The sequence below is a fragment of the Natator depressus genome, chromosome 14 (assembly GCF_965152275.1).
Source record: "Natator depressus isolate rNatDep1 chromosome 14, rNatDep2.hap1, whole genome shotgun sequence".
Classification (NCBI taxonomy): Eukaryota; Metazoa; Chordata; order Testudines; family Cheloniidae; genus Natator; species Natator depressus.
The window spans coordinates 4,162,510-4,181,080 of NC_134247.1; the positions used below are offsets into that span (position 1 = coordinate 4,162,510).

An 18,571-nucleotide genomic window follows, 5' to 3' on the forward strand; every position below is an offset into this window, starting at 1 on the left:
TGTGGTTTCTCTTTAAACTCTGCTGGAAGCCATTGCGAGAGGCTAATTGAGTTTGATGTGAATGTCTAACCTTGCACCCCTAGTGACAAGTAGGCTCCAGCATCTGATTTCCGTTGCAAAGGATATCGCCATGGTGGGAGGATGAGCTGTTTGTTAGCTGGCTGATGGGCTGCAAAAGAATAACTTCTGCTAAACTGCCTTTAGGCCAAAGCTTTTTCCAAAAGCAACTAGAGATTTGGGGCACCCCAAAATTGGGACTCTTCACATCCTCATTTTTCACAAATGCTGGGCAACCAGTAGCGCTTATGGACTTCAATAGCCAAAATAGGTCTCTGATCGCAGAAATCCCATGCTAATCTCTTGTGCCATGCTGGGTTAAGATATACGTGCACCCATGCTTTGCATATGGTAGCCATGCTCTCTTCCTCACCTTAAAAAAATCATAGAAGTGTAGTTATTTGAACCTGTTTAGGAGACACCAAATCTATGTGGATAATTGGGACCTGGCAGAACCAGGGAGACAGCAGGATGGCTTGGTGGGAAAGGAAGGTTTGGCCAGACAATGTCTTGAATAGTCTGAGTTCTGTTCTGGTTAATGTGGGACACAATAGGGCAAAAGAAAATAAAGTAATAACATTTGAGATGTGAGTACACATTTTGTTGGTGCGTTGTGGTGTGTTCCAGTGGAAAGGCCTCTATTCTTAAGTAAGCAACTTTCCCTTTTACCCATGTTTATGGAGCATGGCCTCTCTTCAGTGTCCTTTCTTTTGGTTTTATACACAATGGTAATGGTTAATTTATGCTCTTTTAGGTACTTGAAGGAAGGGAGGGTAGGGAGAAGGGGAAAGTGAATCAAAACAAAACAGCACGTAATTGCCCTTGAACTGCATCCGTGGGCCTGCTTGGTATCCTCTGGGCTTGAAAATGAAGAAAGGGAATGAGAGTCAGGAGATTGTTGCTCTTTGCTCCTGGGACACGGCATTAAACCATGGAAAATTGAAGACACGCTGAAAAAAAAGTGTGTGTTTTTTTTTTAAATTTTTTTTCTGATTTTTAAATTGGCAGGAAGGCCAGGCTGGGAAATTCTGATTGGGTCCTTCATGCACTGTTATCCTTGGGGGAGCAGTTGTGAGTTTTATGGCCCATGAGACGGTAACAGGAGCTCACCCATGTATTACTTGATGTTTTCACCCCACCTTCCTTATGGACTGGAGGCCATGTCTTCACTTGGGAAAAAGGGGTGTGCTTATGCTGGGTTAGTGAGCCTGTGGTAACTAACACCAGGGAAAACGCTGGTGAAGACAAGGCCGTCTGTAGTTTTCACGTGTGTGACGGGGGTTTACCTCAACCTGTTAACGTGTGTGAACAGGCTGTCTTTCCTTCACTAGTATTTTCCCACTTGTTAGCTAACAGGGTCTTAAACACACCCTTTCCCCTAGAGAAGACTGTCAAGGCTGGGCCCGAAGCTTAAACGAGTTCATTTAAAAAACCCTTTTTTTAATTAAAAAATAAACCCAGCATCAAACACCCCGACTCCTCACCCCCCACCCGCCTTGCACTGCTGCCGCCACCACCACTCTGCAGTGTTACATTATGGTCCCAGGTCGGTAACGGAATCTCTGTGTGGCTCTGACAATTGCAGATAATTATGGCCTAAAACAAAAGACCTGTTCCTGGCCCCAGGCTCTGTCCACTTTATGCCCACTTAGTTGGCATAAAGGAGGATGTTAAAGCTGCCCTACTCGATTAGCTGGGAGATCCTCAGGTGCAGGGGAATGTCTGGGTGGCATAGGGCTGCCAGCTTTAAGCTCTTTCCGCGTCTCCCCAGGTGCGGAGGTCACTGCAGGTGTGACCAGGGCAGAAGGGCGTGTTAGCCAGTGTAAATTAAACCAGCCAGTGTAAATTAATCCAGTTGGGTTGGCCCTAGGCTCAGGAGAGCTGAAAGGTGGCTATAGGTGTTGGGCCAAGCACAGCATGAAAGCTTGGTCCTGAATATTTCCCAGTCTTTCCCTCCTCTCTCGACTTTATTTTCGCTTTATTGGTAGCTGTTTCTGTGGTGCCCATCACCGTCATCTGATGTTCAGGGAGACCTGGTGGACTGTTTGGTGCCTCATTATGTAACCCACAACATATGGGGTGGCGATGGAGGAATAAGAAATGGTGCTCCTTAGAAACAAGAAAAAACGCCAAACAAAAATAGGTAAAAAGGATTCAGGTGCTTGAGTGACAGACTGTTCTTTTCCTGTGGACTTACCAGTTTTGACGGCCGTATTGAGCTGTAACATGAACAGTCTCTTCTCTTCTCCTGGGGCTTTCGTTGAATGGTTGGAGGGGAGAGAAGAGGGAGTGTTAGTTTTTCGGATGTCTGATGCACTCAGAACTGTCTCTCCAATTAGATGCTAATTTGGTCCAAAAGCAATAGCATATGAAAAATAGCTGAAGGGGAGACTGTAAGGAAAGGAAAAGAGATTAACTCGCTCTTGACCAGAACTGGCGCCAAAGCAAAGTTGTTGACTTTGTTTTTTGCTTTGAGAGTCAAGTTTTGGCAATGCAGGTAATATTTCAGCTCTCTTTCCACTGTCAAAAAAAAAAAAAAAAAAAAAAAAAAAAGCAGCAGCAGCATGGAGGCTTGAGAAATAGGAAGGATGCTCTCCCGGCCAAAGCAAAGGACTACAACTCGGGAAACCTGGGTTCTATTCCCAGCTCCACAGACAGCTAGTTGTGTGATTGTGGGCAAGTGCAAGTCCCTTCGCTCTCTGTGCAGCAGTTTCCTCATTTATAAAATGGAGGTGACCAGAGATTACCAGGGGAAAACAGGCTGCCCACCCCTTCCCAAAGCTCCTGTGTTATGATCAGATGTCCCCAGTGCCATGCATGGCTAGTTGTCACTCAGGTTAGCTATGGAACATTTACTGTGGGAATGTCTGGATCCCCGAGCATGCCAAACAAACCTGCCCTCTCATTTGCTTTTTGTGTGTCCCTGAGTGCTGGCGCTTGTTCTGACCACCTGAGGACAGACCCATGTACTCTCTGCGGCGTGCCCAGTGTTCCACATTGGGCTGCATGCACGTATCCCCATGGTGGCTGATAAACAACAGAGGGTGGCACCTGGTGGAGCACAAGCAGCCTTGGCTGGCGGAAGCCTAACGAGGCTCTGTTAAGTAGCATCAGCTCCAACTAACGGGTGCTGATTGCTCTCTGCTTTGCGGGCTATGCTGGTCTCACAGAGGTGCTGTTACAGGGAGCTGGATTCGTTTCCCAGCCATAAGCAGCTTTCAGCCTGCGGCGGCCCCGTTGCGGGAGGCCAGCCTTTTAAAATGGGACATGACTGAGAGGAGCACATCCAGCAGTCAGGCTTTGTCCGGGCCGCATACTAGGGACACCCTGTGTGGTGTCGCTCAGCAGCACTGCCTGGCAGCTAGAGAGACAGGACCTGAGTCAGGGCTGGGGCAGAGGGGATGTGGCAGGAGGCTGATTTGGCCCTCAGTGCAGGTGGGGTTGTGCTAGTTCGCACCCTGGCAGCTGGGATGTCCGCGCCATGGCTCTCCTGCCCCCAGAACACCCCTGCACCTGAGCTTCTGCATGTTGTTTTTTTGGGGTGGGGAGTTTTTGTGGGGGGGTTTGCAGGCTTGGCAGATGCCAGTGCTTTTTATTTTCACCCTTATTTAACTAGTAACCGTGTTAACGCGCCGTCTTTCTTTTCAAACATGCCCTGTGAGCTGAGTCCCTGAGTGCTGGCAGAGTTAGCCCACCCCTTGGCAGGGTTCACCCAAAGCCAGCACCTGTTTTTTTGGAGTGTGTTGCGCACCGTTTTCTGCGAGGGTCTGCCTGACCCCTCGTCTGCCTGCACAGACCACTCTAGCCAGGGCCAGGAGGTGGGCGGAGTAGGGCCTCTCTGTGCTCTATTCAAGTTGATGGGAGTTTTGCCCCAGCGTTGAGTGCAGCCCCTTTCTCCGTGGTGAATCTCTAGTGCAATTGGGATGGATGACGGCTGCATGGATAGATGTGCCCTCGATCTAGCTAGAGCAAAGCTAGCTCGAGTTACGTTCGCTCGTGCTAGTTTTGATCAAAGCCAGGTTGGTCTGTGCGTGCTGCAGTCACGCGTCCCAACTTCTGTGTAGACCCATCTTGTGTGTGTCCCTCTAGCACAAGGGCTCTTACAGGGAGTGAACTTGTGCTCCAACAGCTGATGGCTGGACGCACAGGAAGAAACATCGGAAGGCGAGTTGCAGCATGTTCAGCAAAACTATCTAGCCCCACACAGCAGATGGGAGGCCTTGGGCATAACAAGTGCCTGCTGATTGGCTGGATAACATTTCCATGCCTTGAATACCACTGATCAGGGGAGGCATTATCTCCTCCATCTCTTAGAGATGATTTCCCTTCTTTCTCGCATTGACTGGGGGTGTGCGTCAAGGAAGCCGACCTGACAATGATCCCATAATGGTGATGCTGATGAGGGAGCTTGCTGAGATAAAGCTGCCTTTGTGCTATGGGGCTATGAATTGATGCAGTTTCTTCGATTGGGCCAGATAGCGCCATGCAGAATATTGGGTAGCAGACAAATCTTGATTTTTTTTTTTATATGTCTCATCCTGGCCCTGTAACTGGCCATTATAACTGGGCTTCAGACAGGAGGACATAGGGTATCAAATAAAGTTCATCAAGGGTTTTATCCTATTCCTTTATATTCTTTGCTTCCTAACTTTCTGCCTGAGGAGGAGGTGGGATGGTGTGATGAGGTGGTATTTGTTGTCAGACGTCACCGGTGTGGTGCTCTGCTTTGTCCAATGTTGATACCGGTTGGCTGCATGCATGCATTCCCTCTGTGTGCTGCCCCGGTTCTGCAGACCCCGAGAGAACCCTCAATGACCACAGCCTCCGATAAGGGACGAAGGCACCCAGCCAGGTTTATTGGCAGACGAATCCAGTAATAGTAATAGTAACAGTAACAGTAATAGTTCCCTGCAGACTCTACAGGACATACTATGAACATGTGCCCCCGACAATGGACCGGCTCAGTCAGTGATGGGACTCTCCACTGCCCCCTAGGCCAGACTAAAACAGCTCTTCAGGGGTACCCTTGTATACACAGGTACCAACAAGTTACATGTTGGTCCTGACATACAGAGGTGCAACACCTCTACGTGTTAGGGTGCCGCCGCTCACCTTGAGCAAAACAACTCTATCCATCGTGTTATTTCTTTGACCCTGTCTTTAGGATGGGTCAGCCTGTTCCTTGTTAGCTGTGTGGAATGTGCTAGTCCCGGACTGTTCTGGTACCATTCTGGCACATGTTTATCTTACTAGTGCTTAGTACCTCTTAGGTATGTGTATAATTGCAACATCAGCCTCCTTCTTGTCAGCTTCTGTGGGCAGAGCCTGCCTCTGGCTCACAGCTTAACTTGGCTTTATGTTGGCAAAGTCTTGACCATTCCTTTAGTTCAGGCCTTAGGTTCGTACCAGGCCTTTGATACAAGGGTTTATGTTTCAGGGCCTCATCTTACCACAGAATTGACTCAGCATTAGTGAAGCGATTACTGGATATCCTGTGCCCAGTGCTGGTGTCCACACTTCAAAAAAGCTGTGGACAACTTGGAAAAGGGTTCAGAAAAGAGCTACCAGGTCAAGAAGATACGCCTTATAGTGAGAGACTTAAGGATCTCATTCTGTTTAGTATTCAAAGGGAGGTTAAGATGTGACTTGATCATGGTCTACAGGTACCAAATGGGGAAGAGATTTCTGATAGGAGGCAGTTCTTTAATCTAGCAGAAAAAACCCTAGGAAGATGCAGTGAGCGGAAGCTGAAACTAGACGAATTCAGAGGAGAAATAAGGCACACATTTTTAACAGTGAGGATGATTAATGGCTGGGACGATTTACTTGGGAACTTGGTGGAGTCTCCATTATTTGAAGACTGCCCAAGTCTGGAGGTATGGCTACACGGCAACAAAAGACCAGCAGAATGGCTGTGGCTGGCCTGGGTCAGCTAACTTGGGCTTGCAGGCTCGATGTTCTGGCAGTGTAGATGGTCTGGCTGGAGTCTGGACCCTGAGGGTGTGGACTCTGTAATTAGACACTAGAACCCAGCGCGGGCCAGTTGTTTCTGGCTAAGGGACATCTCAGTGTAGACGTTCAGGCTCATGCTGGAGCCTGGGTTCTGGAACCCTCGGACCTCGCAGGACCCTGGTGCCCGGGCTCCAGCCTAGCCCAGACACCTACACTGCAATTAAACAGCCCCTTAGCTTGAGGCAGCTGGCAGGGGCCAGCCATGGGTTTTTAATTGCAATGTAGACATACCCTCAGAGTCTCCCCTCTTGTGGGGTCTCAGAGGCCAGGCTGCAGCCTGAGCCTGAACGTCTACACTGCTGTTTTTAGCCCCATAGCCTGAGCCAGCTGACCCAGGCTCTGAGACTGTGGTTTTTTTATGCTCTAGCTCAAATCGAAGTTGTAAGCTCAATGCAGTGATTACTGGGTGAGAATCTCTGGCCTGTGTCATGCAGGAGGTTGGACTAGATGACCACAGTGGTCCCTTCTGGCCTTAATAACTCTGAATGAGCTAGGACACCAGGCTGAGTATCTGCAGACTTGGGTTCTCTTGTCAGCGTTGCCACTGACTCACCACATGCCCTTGGGCAAGTCCTTTAGCCTTTGTGTACCTCATTTTCCCTTTTGTAATATGGGGTTAATGACTGATATTTTCCCATCTGTGTAATGCACTGTGGGATCTGTGGAATAAGTCAATGGAATGTGCTCCTAAGTCCTTTATCAGGCATACGAATATGTTATGATCATATCGTGCTCTGTCTGCTAGCAATGATTAACCTTCTCCATACCCCAGCAGATGACTACCATTGCTGCTTTAGAGATGGGGGAAATTGAGGCAGAGATGTTGGGCTCCCAGGCCTGTGGTCAGCCTCTTGGCTCATCGTACATTTTAATCAGTGTCCAAAGATCAGAAACACTAAGCGAGGGTTAAGGGTAGGTTGCATCGTGAAGTTTAAAATATATATATATTCAGGAACATTTAGTGATGCAATCATCACGCTCTTCCTCTCTGTATTCTCTCTGTATGTAGCGCCCATCGATACACAATAGGAGATGAAATGGTTCTATAAGAGATGAAAGAGCCTCCAGGGTAACATTGCGTTGTTACAAGTTAGAGGTGTATGTGTGTGTTTTAGTGTCTTTTGATCTGGTTTTAAAAAAAAAGGAGTAACAATGATACTGGAATCTGCATTTATCGTACGCTCACATGCGGAAAGGAATATCCGAAAGGGTTGCTATAGATGCACTTGATCGCATGCCCCAAGCAACACTAATGCTCTGCGTTGCAGTTATGCTTCACTTGTAGCCTTTGCATAATCTGATTCTGTTACTGTCAGAATAAGGTAAAATGGATGAAGGGTGAGGTTAAAACTAAACCAGCCCCTCTAAGCACGTAATTAGACTTTGGCAACTGGCTTGCTACCCAGTCGGTGGCCCAACAGCTGTACAACCTGGACACCTGAGAAGGTTAAACTGCTTGAGAAACATGAGCACTGGTGGAAAATTGAGCCCACTGTCTGCTTGATGAGCTTGCCAACACATCTGGGTACCACGTAAGTGCTTTGACTCCAAATCCTTAGGCAACAGATTGTCTTCTGAATATTCGTTAGAGTTGCTCTGCTCCCCGGCTGATATTTGCATCTTTTATGTGAGATGGTGGAAATGTCTCACCTCAGTCAACGAGGAAAATCCATGCGCTAGAAAAGGCCCAATGCAGCGGTTGGATTAGTTGTTGAATTGATCAGAGGGGAAGCAGTTGTATCAGACGAGGGTATTCTCTTGTTGAGCACTTTTCTGGCATTAATGGGTGAATCCTCACAATATCTGCAGCACAGGGATGTTATGCCCGTTTTCCAAATTGAGCGGTAGAGAGGAGAGAGCGTGGCTGAAATTTTCAAAGACGTCTGAGAAAATTGGGCACCTACCTCCCATTGAATTTCAGGAATGAAATTTCACTGTAGGTCAGACAGGTAAACCATCATGCAAAATGTCTGATCTTCCAGGCGAACGTTTGCAAAAGGAGAATACTGGAGGCACGAGCACAACTGATATCTTAGAACCAGCCTACATAAAAAAGGCGGGTGAAAGTCCAGAACTTCAGCTAGTGTACATTTGTATAGCTCCACTGAGTGGGAAGCCGGGCGCAGTCTCTCTTAAAAGCCAAAGTTGAGCTCCCTCATCTCTCTGCAGACTGTGTGCATCTGCTCTTGTGCAGCTCAGTCTTAAAAATAAATAGAGAACATCAAAGACCCTGAAAGAGCTAAACGCTCACCAGCGAGAAAACAGTGTGCATCGCTTCTCTGAACACCAACTGCAGCCCAGGTGAGTGAGGTCCAGCATGTCTTCATCTTCAGCTACAGGGCTTGATATTACCACTGGTCCTTCATATGCCCAAACTCCCTGGTACCCCTGCTGTATTCCCTTCTCGGGCACACTGTCCACACCATTAGTACCTATTAAACTGCAGCCCCAGAAAGCTTCAGCCCTCTCCCCATACACGTGGCGCTCTCTCTTTCTGCCATCTACTCTGAAGGGTTGTTTGTCCCCTGTGCCCTGGCGATGGCCCATAGTGTTGAACATCTCGAGTGGTGGTAGAAGGCAGGAGGCCAAAGAGGGGCACTACCTGAAAAGGATAAACATGGTGCATAAGGAAGGAAGCATTCAATGAAATAGAGAGGGGACGTTTGGGCTGAAAATTTTCCTGGCATATCTGTTGCGCTGTGGAATAGTCTCCCATGGGAGACAGAGAGCCCCAGAGCTTGGAAATTTTGGAATTAGGCTGGGCAAAGTACAGGAAAATATCCTATGGGGACACAGTGCTGTTGTGGCTGGGGGATAGATAATACTGAACCATGCCCATTCTGCAATTAAGTGATGCACTTGTGGGCATTACAGGTCTGGGTGAAGGCTCAGAAGATTCCATTCACGTTTGGAGTCTTCAACCACGTTCATAGTTTATTGTAACGCCTGGTGATTATTTAGCTGGTCAGAAGATGGGGCAGAATTGGCCCTCCCTCTCATTCTTGTTTGCGGTCATCTACTCCACCTTTCAAGTTCTACGCAGTCCCAGATTTTGAATGTTTGAGTCGAATGCTCCATAGCCCAAGGACTAACTTATTGAAAAACACAAGCAAGAGCTACCCGGTTAAAAGCAAATAAACAAACTAAGCCCAGGCACTGGCTATACATCAAAAAAGCCACTCTCGGGTTTTTAATCCCCGCTATCAGGTCTGCATCACTCACTTGGCTTTCCTTTCCCACTGACACACAAAGTTCTGTTTATCCTTGGACAGGAATGAAATCCTGCAAGCAAATGTTAGCACAAACTGTTGGTTTGGCTCGAGTTTTGGGCTGACCGGGTATCTGGTCTTGTGTATTATTTGCTAGTATTGTGACAGCCGTCGTGGCAGCAGATGTTGCTTTAAAAGAGAAGCGCAAGTATCTGTGAGCAGATTAGTTTGCTGAGCTGGGTAACATCAGTCAGATACACCCCAGGAGCGTGGTACATTGTAGTGGTTGCCATGCTGACATCCATGAAGAACTGGCTGGTCACATGGCGTCTGATTTCTTTGTTTCCAGCTTTCCCGTCATTTTTCTGATCCCTAAAATGTGCTGATTCTTTGATGTTGAAAATTTAATCCTGACAGTATTTTTTGTTGCTGTTGACTCTCCTCAGAATGCTTTTAAGCGCTTTTCCTCCCCCCCCCCCCCCCATTATAGATGGCATGAGGTGAATTATAAAATGACAACACACACACACCCTTTCCTCTGGTGACCTTGGATGTCAATCTGCATGAGCACTTTTATGCAAAGATTCTTAACTGGCATTGAAAATCCATGCTTTGCAACGTGCAAGGCGATAGATTAGCATGCCTAGAAATGGCATGGGAAGCAAGTGACATTCAATCAGAACAATTTCAGATGACTTCTTGCACTTGTTTGTTTGCCATTAAAATTCTGAGGTCGGGGGAGGGGGAGAGTTAAGTGCATCTAAAATGTCAAATCTTTTTTAGTGCAAAGCAGCAGCTGTTGCTTGTGTGAGGTTCAGGAATTTCTGCCCATGTAATTTCTTGGCTGCTTCTCGCCTTTTCAAACTGAAGATGAACAGAGAGAGACTCTCTGAGTGGTCTTGATTATAGTGCAGGCCATTGCTTATTCTGTCCTTTCACAGCCCTGATGCGTGGAGTTTACTGACGGGCTTTTAAAATGCTGGCCAAAGTAGAGCCTGGTGCCAGTTAATGTCCTGCTGGGAACCTGGGTTGGGGAGAGTCTGAGAGTCTTGGCTTTAACAGGAAACATGTTAGCAGATGAAAATTAGGCAAGTCTTTTGAAGGTGGTTGGGAGCAGCCCCTGACTATAGGCAGTGACATGTTCCAAACCTCGGAATGAAAACATAACTGAATACAATGGTGCCTTCCTTCAGCAACAGATGGAAAAGAGAAGACCGAGAGGGGACATAAGTTTTCAAGTACATAAAAGGTTGGTTACAAGAAGGAGGGAGAAGAATTGTTCTTCTTAACCTCTGAGGCGAGGACAAGAAGCAATGGGCTTAAATTGCAGCAAGGGAGGTTTAGCTTGGACATTAGGACAAACTTCCTGGCTGTCAGGGTGGTTAAGCCCTGGAATAAATTGCCTAGGGAGGTTGTGGAATCTCCATCACTGGAGATTTTTAAGAGCAGGTTAGACAAACAGGGATGGTCTAGATCAGGGGTCGGCAACCTTTTAGAAGTGGTGTGCCGAGTCTTTGTTTGTTCACTTTAATTTAAGGTTTTGCGTGCCAGTGATGCATTTTAACGTTTTTAGAAGGTCTCTCTCTATAAGTCTCTATATTATATAACTAAACTATTGTCGTATGTAAACAAGGTTTTCAAAATGTTTAAGAAGCTTCATTTAAAATTAAATTAAAATGCTGATCTTACGCCGCCGGCCCGCTCAGCTGGTTGCCGGCCTGGGGTTCCGTTCACCTAGGCCGGCAGCGGACTGAGCGGGGCCTGTGGCCGGGACCCCGGCTGGCAAGGGGCCAGCGGCCAGAACTTGAGACTGGCAGTGGGCTGAGCGGGGCCAGCGGCTGGGACCCCAGACTGTCAGTGGGCTGAGCGGCTCAGCCTGCTGCCGGTCTGGGGTTCCTTCCGCTGGCTCCTGCTAACCAGGGTCCTGGCTGCCGGCCCCGCTCAGCCCGCTGCCGGTCTGGAGTGGGTACCCACCTTCTCCCTGGTTCTAGCCCTTCTCTTCCTCTCTCTGCACTGAGATAAGGGTGGGAGTGTGCTGAGAGCAGGGCTGGGGGGTGAAGGAGCAGGCTGGGGGTTGGGGTGCAGTGTCTGGCCAGGAGCTAGAATGAGGGAGGGGGCTCAGGGTTGGGGCAGGAGGTTTGGGTGTGAAGCGCTTACCTGGGCAGCTCCCATTTGGTGCGAGGGGTGCAGGTGGGAATGATGGTGGGTGTGTGTGTGTGGGTGCAGGAGCTCCCGTTTGGTGCTCAGGGTGGGAGTGGGGATGTGGGGGGGTGCAAGAGTCAGGGCATGGGGTGTGGGGGGGCTGGGTATGTGAGGGGGTGCAAGAGTCAGGGCATGGGGTGTGGGGGGGCTGGGTATGTGTGGGGGGTGCCGGAGTCAGGGCTGGGGTTGGGAGGGGGTGCAGGGGTCAGGGCAGGGGGCTGGGGTGTGTGTGGGGGGGTGCAGGGGTAAGGGCAGAGGTCTGGGTGTGTGTGAGGAGGGTTCAGGGGTCAGAGCAGAGGGCTGGGGGTGTGGGCTGGAGTCCTGGGGGTGCTCCAGCCCCCTGCCCTGAGCGGCTCACGGCAGGGGGCTGGAGGGGTTATGCCCTGATTCCACCCCCTTCCCCAAGGTCCCCAGAGCAGAGAGCACGCTGCAGCTCTGCTTTTACCTCTCCCCCTCCCTAGCAAGGGCCCTCAGCTGATCAGCCACAGGGAGGGAGAGGAGGAGGGGCAGGAACCCGGCTCGCTGGGGGAACAGGCGTGGGGAGGGGGAAGCTTGCCTGCCCTGCAAGGAGAGGGCGGTGGGCGGGGGGGCAGAAAAGGACAGGTTGGGCAGGATTTTTAATAGCCCGCTGCTGTCTGCCCGGGTCTGGGCAGACAGCAGCGAGCCATTAAAAATTGGCTCGCGTGCCGTGTTTGGCCCGTGTGCCATAGGTTGCTAACCCCTGCTCTAGATAATCCTTAGTCCTGCCATGGGTGCAGGGGACTGGACTAGATGACCTCTCGAGGTCCCTTCCAGTCCTATGATTCCCAGGAGGCAGGTCTTGTGCATGGGGGATGGAAATGGAGCTGGTTCTTTTTGAGACCCTGTGTGACCGGGGTCCTGGGGAGCTCAGTCAGGGCAAACTGCAAAGAACGGGGCAGACAATCCCGCAAACCGATGGTTATTTCAATACGTAGATTCATCAAGTTAGCCTCAAAACAGCTTCCATAATACCGTACAAAGAAAAGGAGGTCTTGTGGCACCTTAGAGACTAACAAATTTATTAGAGCATAAGCTTTTGTGGGCTACAGCCCACTTCATCGGATGTGGAACGCTGAGGGAGGTTTGACCTTCTCCAGGCTGCGGTTTGATCAGCATCTTTCCTGCTGGTTTTTTGGTTGTGGGTGGGGCAAATGGTTCCCAGCATGAGCCTGCTCCCTTCCGAACTGATCTCGAGTCAATTTCTCTTTTCCCCCTCAGACAGAGGTGAAAACGGGGAGCCCTATCAGAGGCGGAAGGGCGTTGGAGCCAGCCAGTCAGAAGTCCCATCTGCATCTCAGACTTCTGGAGACAGCGCGTTGACCCCAGGAAGTAGCAGTTGGAGGCGAATTATGCTGCTCATTCTAGCTGTAACGATACATAACATTCCAGGTCAGCACCTTGTCTGCTTTCAGTTGCAGGGTGGGTGTAGCCGTGTTGGTCCCCGGAGCTGATAGAGATGAGGTGAGCGAGGTGATATCTTTTATTGGACCAGTTTCTGTTGGTGGAAAGGACAAGCTGTCAAGCTCCATAGAGCTCTTCTTCCGCTCTGGAGAAGGTAACCAGAGTGTTTATCATACCTTCTGTGCGACCCTCTTGGGCTTAACAATCTGTCCTACCTTTTATGTAGCTTAGACATTCTGGTTACCTTCTCCAGACCTAAGGAAGAGCTCTGTGAAGCTCAAAAGCTTGTCCCTTCCATCAACAGATGTTGGTCCAATAAAAGATACTACTTCACCCACCTTGTCACTTGCAGTGGCCTGTTCTTGAAGATGTCATTTCCTCGGTTGGATGAGAGGCATAGCCTAGTTGATGCCACCACATCAAGGATTTTGGAATGGCCGCTTTGTTTTTTATAGCTGTTTCATTATTGCAGATGGCTCCCATCACAGTAGCATCTGGGCAGCTTTTTGATTAAATCTACTACAGCTGGTCTGGCTTGTCTGTGTTCATGTTATTCAGTCCTGTAAAGGCTGAATCACCAACATACATTAGCAGGTGGCAGTTTCGGGAGAATGCCTCCTGATTCTGCACTGTGTTCTAAATTCCCTGGGTCTCCCCCTACTGCCAGCCCCAAGTGTTTAAAAATCATATCAGATTCCCCTCCTCCATCCCCCAAATCACAAGAGTTAAAAATCACGAGGTCTTAAAAATAATGACTGTTTGGCTTTTTATTTGTCTGCTGGTCTTTGCGCTGATAGGGGTTGCATTTTCAAGCTTTGCTCTGCAACCATGAGGGACGGAAACATTTTCTTTTTGGTTAATTAAAAAAAAGCTGAGATTCTCACAATCACATGAATCCAGGAGCTGGGGCTTTAAGAAAAACTGATATCACAGGACTGGCATTAACATTATGAGAGTTGACAACACGTAGTTGCTTTGTAATTCTTTGTTATGCTGGGGGTAAGGCAGGATAACGCTTTGTCTGCTTTCCTTGCGTGCTCTTTTTCCTCCCCTTTCTATCTCTTTTCCTTGTTAGAAGAGCTCTTATTTGATTTACGTGTGTAACCTGTGTTATGGAGGGATAGAAGGAAGCTGATCTACATAGCTTTGCCTTTGGGGAGACTGAAATGCTGGATTCTCTGTGCTCGCTTGAGAAAGCAGGATTCCAAAACACGATGACTGTATCACTCTGTGGCAGGGTAGCTGCTACCGCATACTAAACACAAAAGACACTCTTCCCATCAGAACTGAGACTCTGGAAGTTTCCTTCTTCTGTTGTGCGTGCTTTTTGATTTTAAGGGTGGCTTCTTGCTGCTGTGGCAGAACTGTAATTTTAAATTTTGTTGTTGGATGCTTCTCTGTTCTGTTGACTCATGTGAAAAAGCTCAGAATTATGTGGCTTTGATCACAGCTCTTGTATCCACTTCAAGGACAGTCAGGAGCCAAATGCCAAAAAAATTGTAGAAATATGAAGCTGGAGGTAGTAGCCGTGGGTTGGTGTGTGTGTGCGCTTTCTGCTCATGAATTTCAAAAACTGCATTCTTTCCATCCTTCTGTTGCTTGCTTGTCTCGTTGAAATCAATTGCTTCATTTCAGCTTGTAATCATTTTTCACTGTCCTTCACTACTCCATCTACTGCCTCTTGGTGGAGGCATTCACTTAACTAGGCTTTCTGTGATCCCAAAGAGGGTGCATGATAATATCTCCGCTTCACCTTTTGTTGGATGATCTTAAAGTGCTTTGCTAACGCTAATTAATTGTGCATCCCAGGACTATGATGGCCTTGTCTGTATTAGCAAAATTAGTACCTGTTTTTCAGCAAGTGTCAACCATGCTGTAGCTGCATCAGTGCTAAGCTACAGGTGTAGGAAAAATTCCGGGGTTTTTACCATGCGCCTGTGAAAACCTGCTCTAGATTAATTGAAACCGCTTGAAAGCTTGTGCAGGTTTGTATCACTGAGTGGCCAGTGAGCAAGTACAAGATTAACTGCAAATAAAATGTCATCTAATGCAGCATTAGGGTTGATGTTTTAAACTTGCAAAAGCCAAGAATCTCTGATTTAAAATTCTCCCAGGTGCCACAAATCTAACCTGTGTGTGCTATATCTCATTGTTTAGCACTGGCTATAGTGACATATTGCGCAGAGTATTTATTTTACAGTGTGAACAAACTAGAGGGTGGATGAAGGCAAGTAGTAAATTCAGCATGCTGAGCCTTTTGATCTGGGATAGGAATACAGGAATTGCCTGGGTGGGTCAGTGGAATAATCCATCTAGCCCAGTGGTCTGTCAGCTGTTTTAGAGGAAGATGCAAGAAACTCAGCAGTCGGCAGTTATTACTCCTGAGGGCATTCTGTGCCAAGAAAATTGTAAAATTCTGCGCACATATTTTAAAATTTTGCAGGTGTGGGTCGAAAGGGTTTTGTGTGGGGCAATCTGGGTGTGGGCAGCTCAGTGTGGGAGCTTGTTGGGGGGTTCTGGATGCAACGGTAATGGGACTCTACAGGGGGGGTCCAGGTGAAGGTGGTTGGGACTCAGCGGGGAGGGGGTGTCTGGGTGTGGGGGGATAGAGCTCAGCTGAGGGGTCTGGGGTGGTGAGCTCAGTGGGTGAGGGTCCAGATGCTGGGGGAGTGGGGACTAGTGGGGTGGGGATCTAGGTGCAGCTGGTTGGGGCTCGGTGGGGTGGGGTGGGGATCCAGGTGCGGGTGGCTTGTCGGGGTGGTCCAGGTGCAGGGGGAAGTGGGGCTCATCAGGGGGGTTCTGAGTGCGGGGGCTGTTCTGAGTGCGGGGCGGTGAGGCTCGGCAGGAGGGTCTGAGTATGAGGGGGTCTGGATGCACGGGGGTTGGGTGGGTGGGGGAATAGGTCCCTGTACAGGGACCCCACCCCCTGCAGTTGAGAAGCAATGGGTGCAGGAAGCTGGGGGCAGGGGGAGTTTGCAGAGATTCTTGAAGCCAGGGGAGAAATCTGGGGGTTGGGTCTGACCCGGCCCCAGGTGCCGTGCAGGGGACGAAGAACTCCCATCCTGCCCAGCTGGGACTAGCAGCTGAGCCCGGTGCAGGGTAGGAGCCACCAGCTGGGTCTTCCCCAGATCCGCCTCCTGCCCCACAGTGATTTACCCCTCTGATGGCTGCCCTAGGCACCTGAAACATACTGCTGGGGAGGGTCGCATGACCGCTCTTGTGGATTCCCTGTCAAAAGTCATTTTTCTGTGGGGAAGTAAAGAAATCTGCGGGGGACATAAATTCTGCGTAATTCCCCCAGGAGTAAGTTATTGGAACGTCTCCTGATCAGTTTATGCTCTTAGGCCTCGTGACTTGAAATCTAAATTGATTGATGCCCATTTTCCATTCAAAAACTCTTGGTTTGGGGTTTTTTAATACTCTGATAATTACCCAATTAACACTCCTGTCTTTTTTTGTTAAAATCTTTGCCTAAATGATCCCTTGTGGCAATGAGTTCCACAGGCCGGTTCTGCATTGTGTGAAAGCATGTTTCCTTCCTTCATCTGTTTTGAATTTGCTGCTTCTTGTTGCGTGCCCCCTTGCTCTCTTGTGTGAGAAAAGAGGGCGAACAGCTGTACCTGATGTATCTTCTTTATAGGAGTCTTCACTTCACATACTTTTATCATGAGATGGAAAAAACTATAAAGATGAGGTTCTTTTAGTTGCTCTCTTCTGTTGGGGCATTTGGGGTTCACATTTTCAAGCTCTTCTCTTTAACTATGTGAACTAGAAACACTTTTTAAATTAAAGCTGGGATTCTTAGTTAATAAGAGTGATTTCAGCCATGGGTGGCTTTAGGAAAAATGCCAAATACCGTGAGACTTGTGATAAACTCATGAGAGTTGGTCATATGAATTTTCAGAAGTGCTGACACAATCCGTTGCCTTCAGGGAGAGTTTTACCATTGAATTCAGTGGGAGCAGAGTTAGGCCAATTCTGTATGCCTGAATCTCCACCAGAAAACTCCACTTGATTGAGTCAGTGTGACTCGTGTCTGCAAAATGAGTTGTGTGTAACTTTCCCTGTATGCAAGCAAATCCTGACTGGTCTCCCAAATTAGGAAAATCTGTTCATGGTTCCTTGAGTGGCTTTTCTCTGTCTTTCTCAGGAATTTTTGTAGTTTGTGATTTAAAAAAAAAATCAGTTTCCACCTTCTAATGTTTTTAATTCAGCTTCTTCCAATCTGGCACATCCCATACGTGATAAACTCAGTCGCTGAGTTGTAACAACTTGAAATCTGTGCTTACAGCTATAAAACTACAGCACAGGAAAACAATGTGTCTTAATTATGAGAGTTCTCTGACTAATAAACTACAGACAGTGCTTTCAGAGATCTCAAATAAAATCTGTGGGATCTTAATTGAATAGGAATTTGTAAAAAATGTTGTTTTTTAAAATAAAGAAAACATTTGCTTTGTGTTGGAGATTAAACTGATTTTAATCCCTTTTAATTAAAGCAGGTGAGCAGCAGACCTCCCACATGGACTCTTCCACCGTCTGGGAGAACCAGGGGACATAAATTCACATATCCCTCCAAATTAGACTTTTGTTCAAATGTATGATTTGGCTTGTGGTACTGTGCCTAGGAGTTGCAGTGCTAGACTTGGTAGTGGCAGGTGCTGTGCAAACACAGAACCAAAAGGTTGTCCGTGCCCCAAAGTAAGTGCAAGCTACTACCAAAATTAAGATCACTAGGAATAGTGACTTTTTTTTTTAAAAGAAAAACACCGGTAATGGTTAGTTTAAAGCAAAGACGTCGCCATTTGCGTATGCAAACCCCTCCCCTCCGAAAGGGAAACTGACTGTCTTTGTACTATGTCTGTACAGCACCTACCACAGTGGAGACCTGCTCTGGGACTGGGGCTCCTAAGCATTACTGCAAAACAAATAATAATCAGCAGTTGCACTAAGTGCAGTGTGGAGTGCTCATGAACAGCATGAAGATAGGGCGGTAGCCGCTTTAAAGGTGACCACAGTTTTAAGTAGAAACCAAAAGATAAAGGTTGTGAGCGATTGAGTTGAAAACAGCGTAATTGGATTTTATCCCTCAGCTGAAGCTGCCGGGAGGCACAGGCGTGAATAGGTGCCTGCATGCATTTCTCTCTTGCTATCCTGCGCAGCGTGTGCTAAGGAATTGTGGATTATTTTGACTGTCACTGAAGAAACAAACCTTTGTAAAGGAAGGAACAAAGTGTCACCCAAAGCAATAGGTTAATGACTATAATTTCTCCGTTGCTGGAGTGTGCTCTTCGAAGGGGCTGTTGTAACCTTTTTTTGTTCTGACACTGCACAAAGCCCCCCTTGGGCAGTTATTGAGCCTCAGAAATTATCTCCTGCTTCTTAAAGGTCACAGCATTAAAGTTTAACATTTAGGGTGGTGTGGGAGAGCAGTGCCCTGTGAATGTATCTGTTACAGCTCAGCAAGTGAGTTCTGTTCATCTCCTGCTGCAAGGCTCCCTGGCTAACAAATACGGTCTTCCCCATGGCTGCTTTTCCTGAGGCCATCAAGTGCATGCGAGGCAGGGATACAGACCGCTCCAGCTTGGATGCAGCCCCTGCAGATTTCACTAACTTCCAGTGGACAGGCTGGCAAAGCATGCGAGGTGGAAACGGCCTTGTTGGGGCAG

The 18,571-nt window shown here is 48.1% G+C and overlaps 1 protein-coding gene across 5 annotated transcripts in view; it reads left to right on the forward strand.

Annotated features, from left to right (window-relative positions):
• The window catches only part of SLC39A11 (solute carrier family 39 member 11), a 258,953-nt gene that overhangs the window by 126,002 nt on the left and 114,380 nt on the right, over positions 1-18,571 (forward strand). For 4 of the 5 annotated variants that reach the window (XM_074970758.1, XM_074970756.1, XM_074970757.1 and 1 more), the window contains one exon: positions 12,720-12,890. The exons of the other annotated variant lie outside the window; for it this stretch is intronic. In XM_074970758.1, the coding sequence (XP_074826859.1) occupies positions 12,720-12,890 (171 nt within the window). The remainder of the gene's footprint in view (positions 1-12,719; positions 12,891-18,571) is intronic. 5 annotated transcript variants of the gene reach the window in all.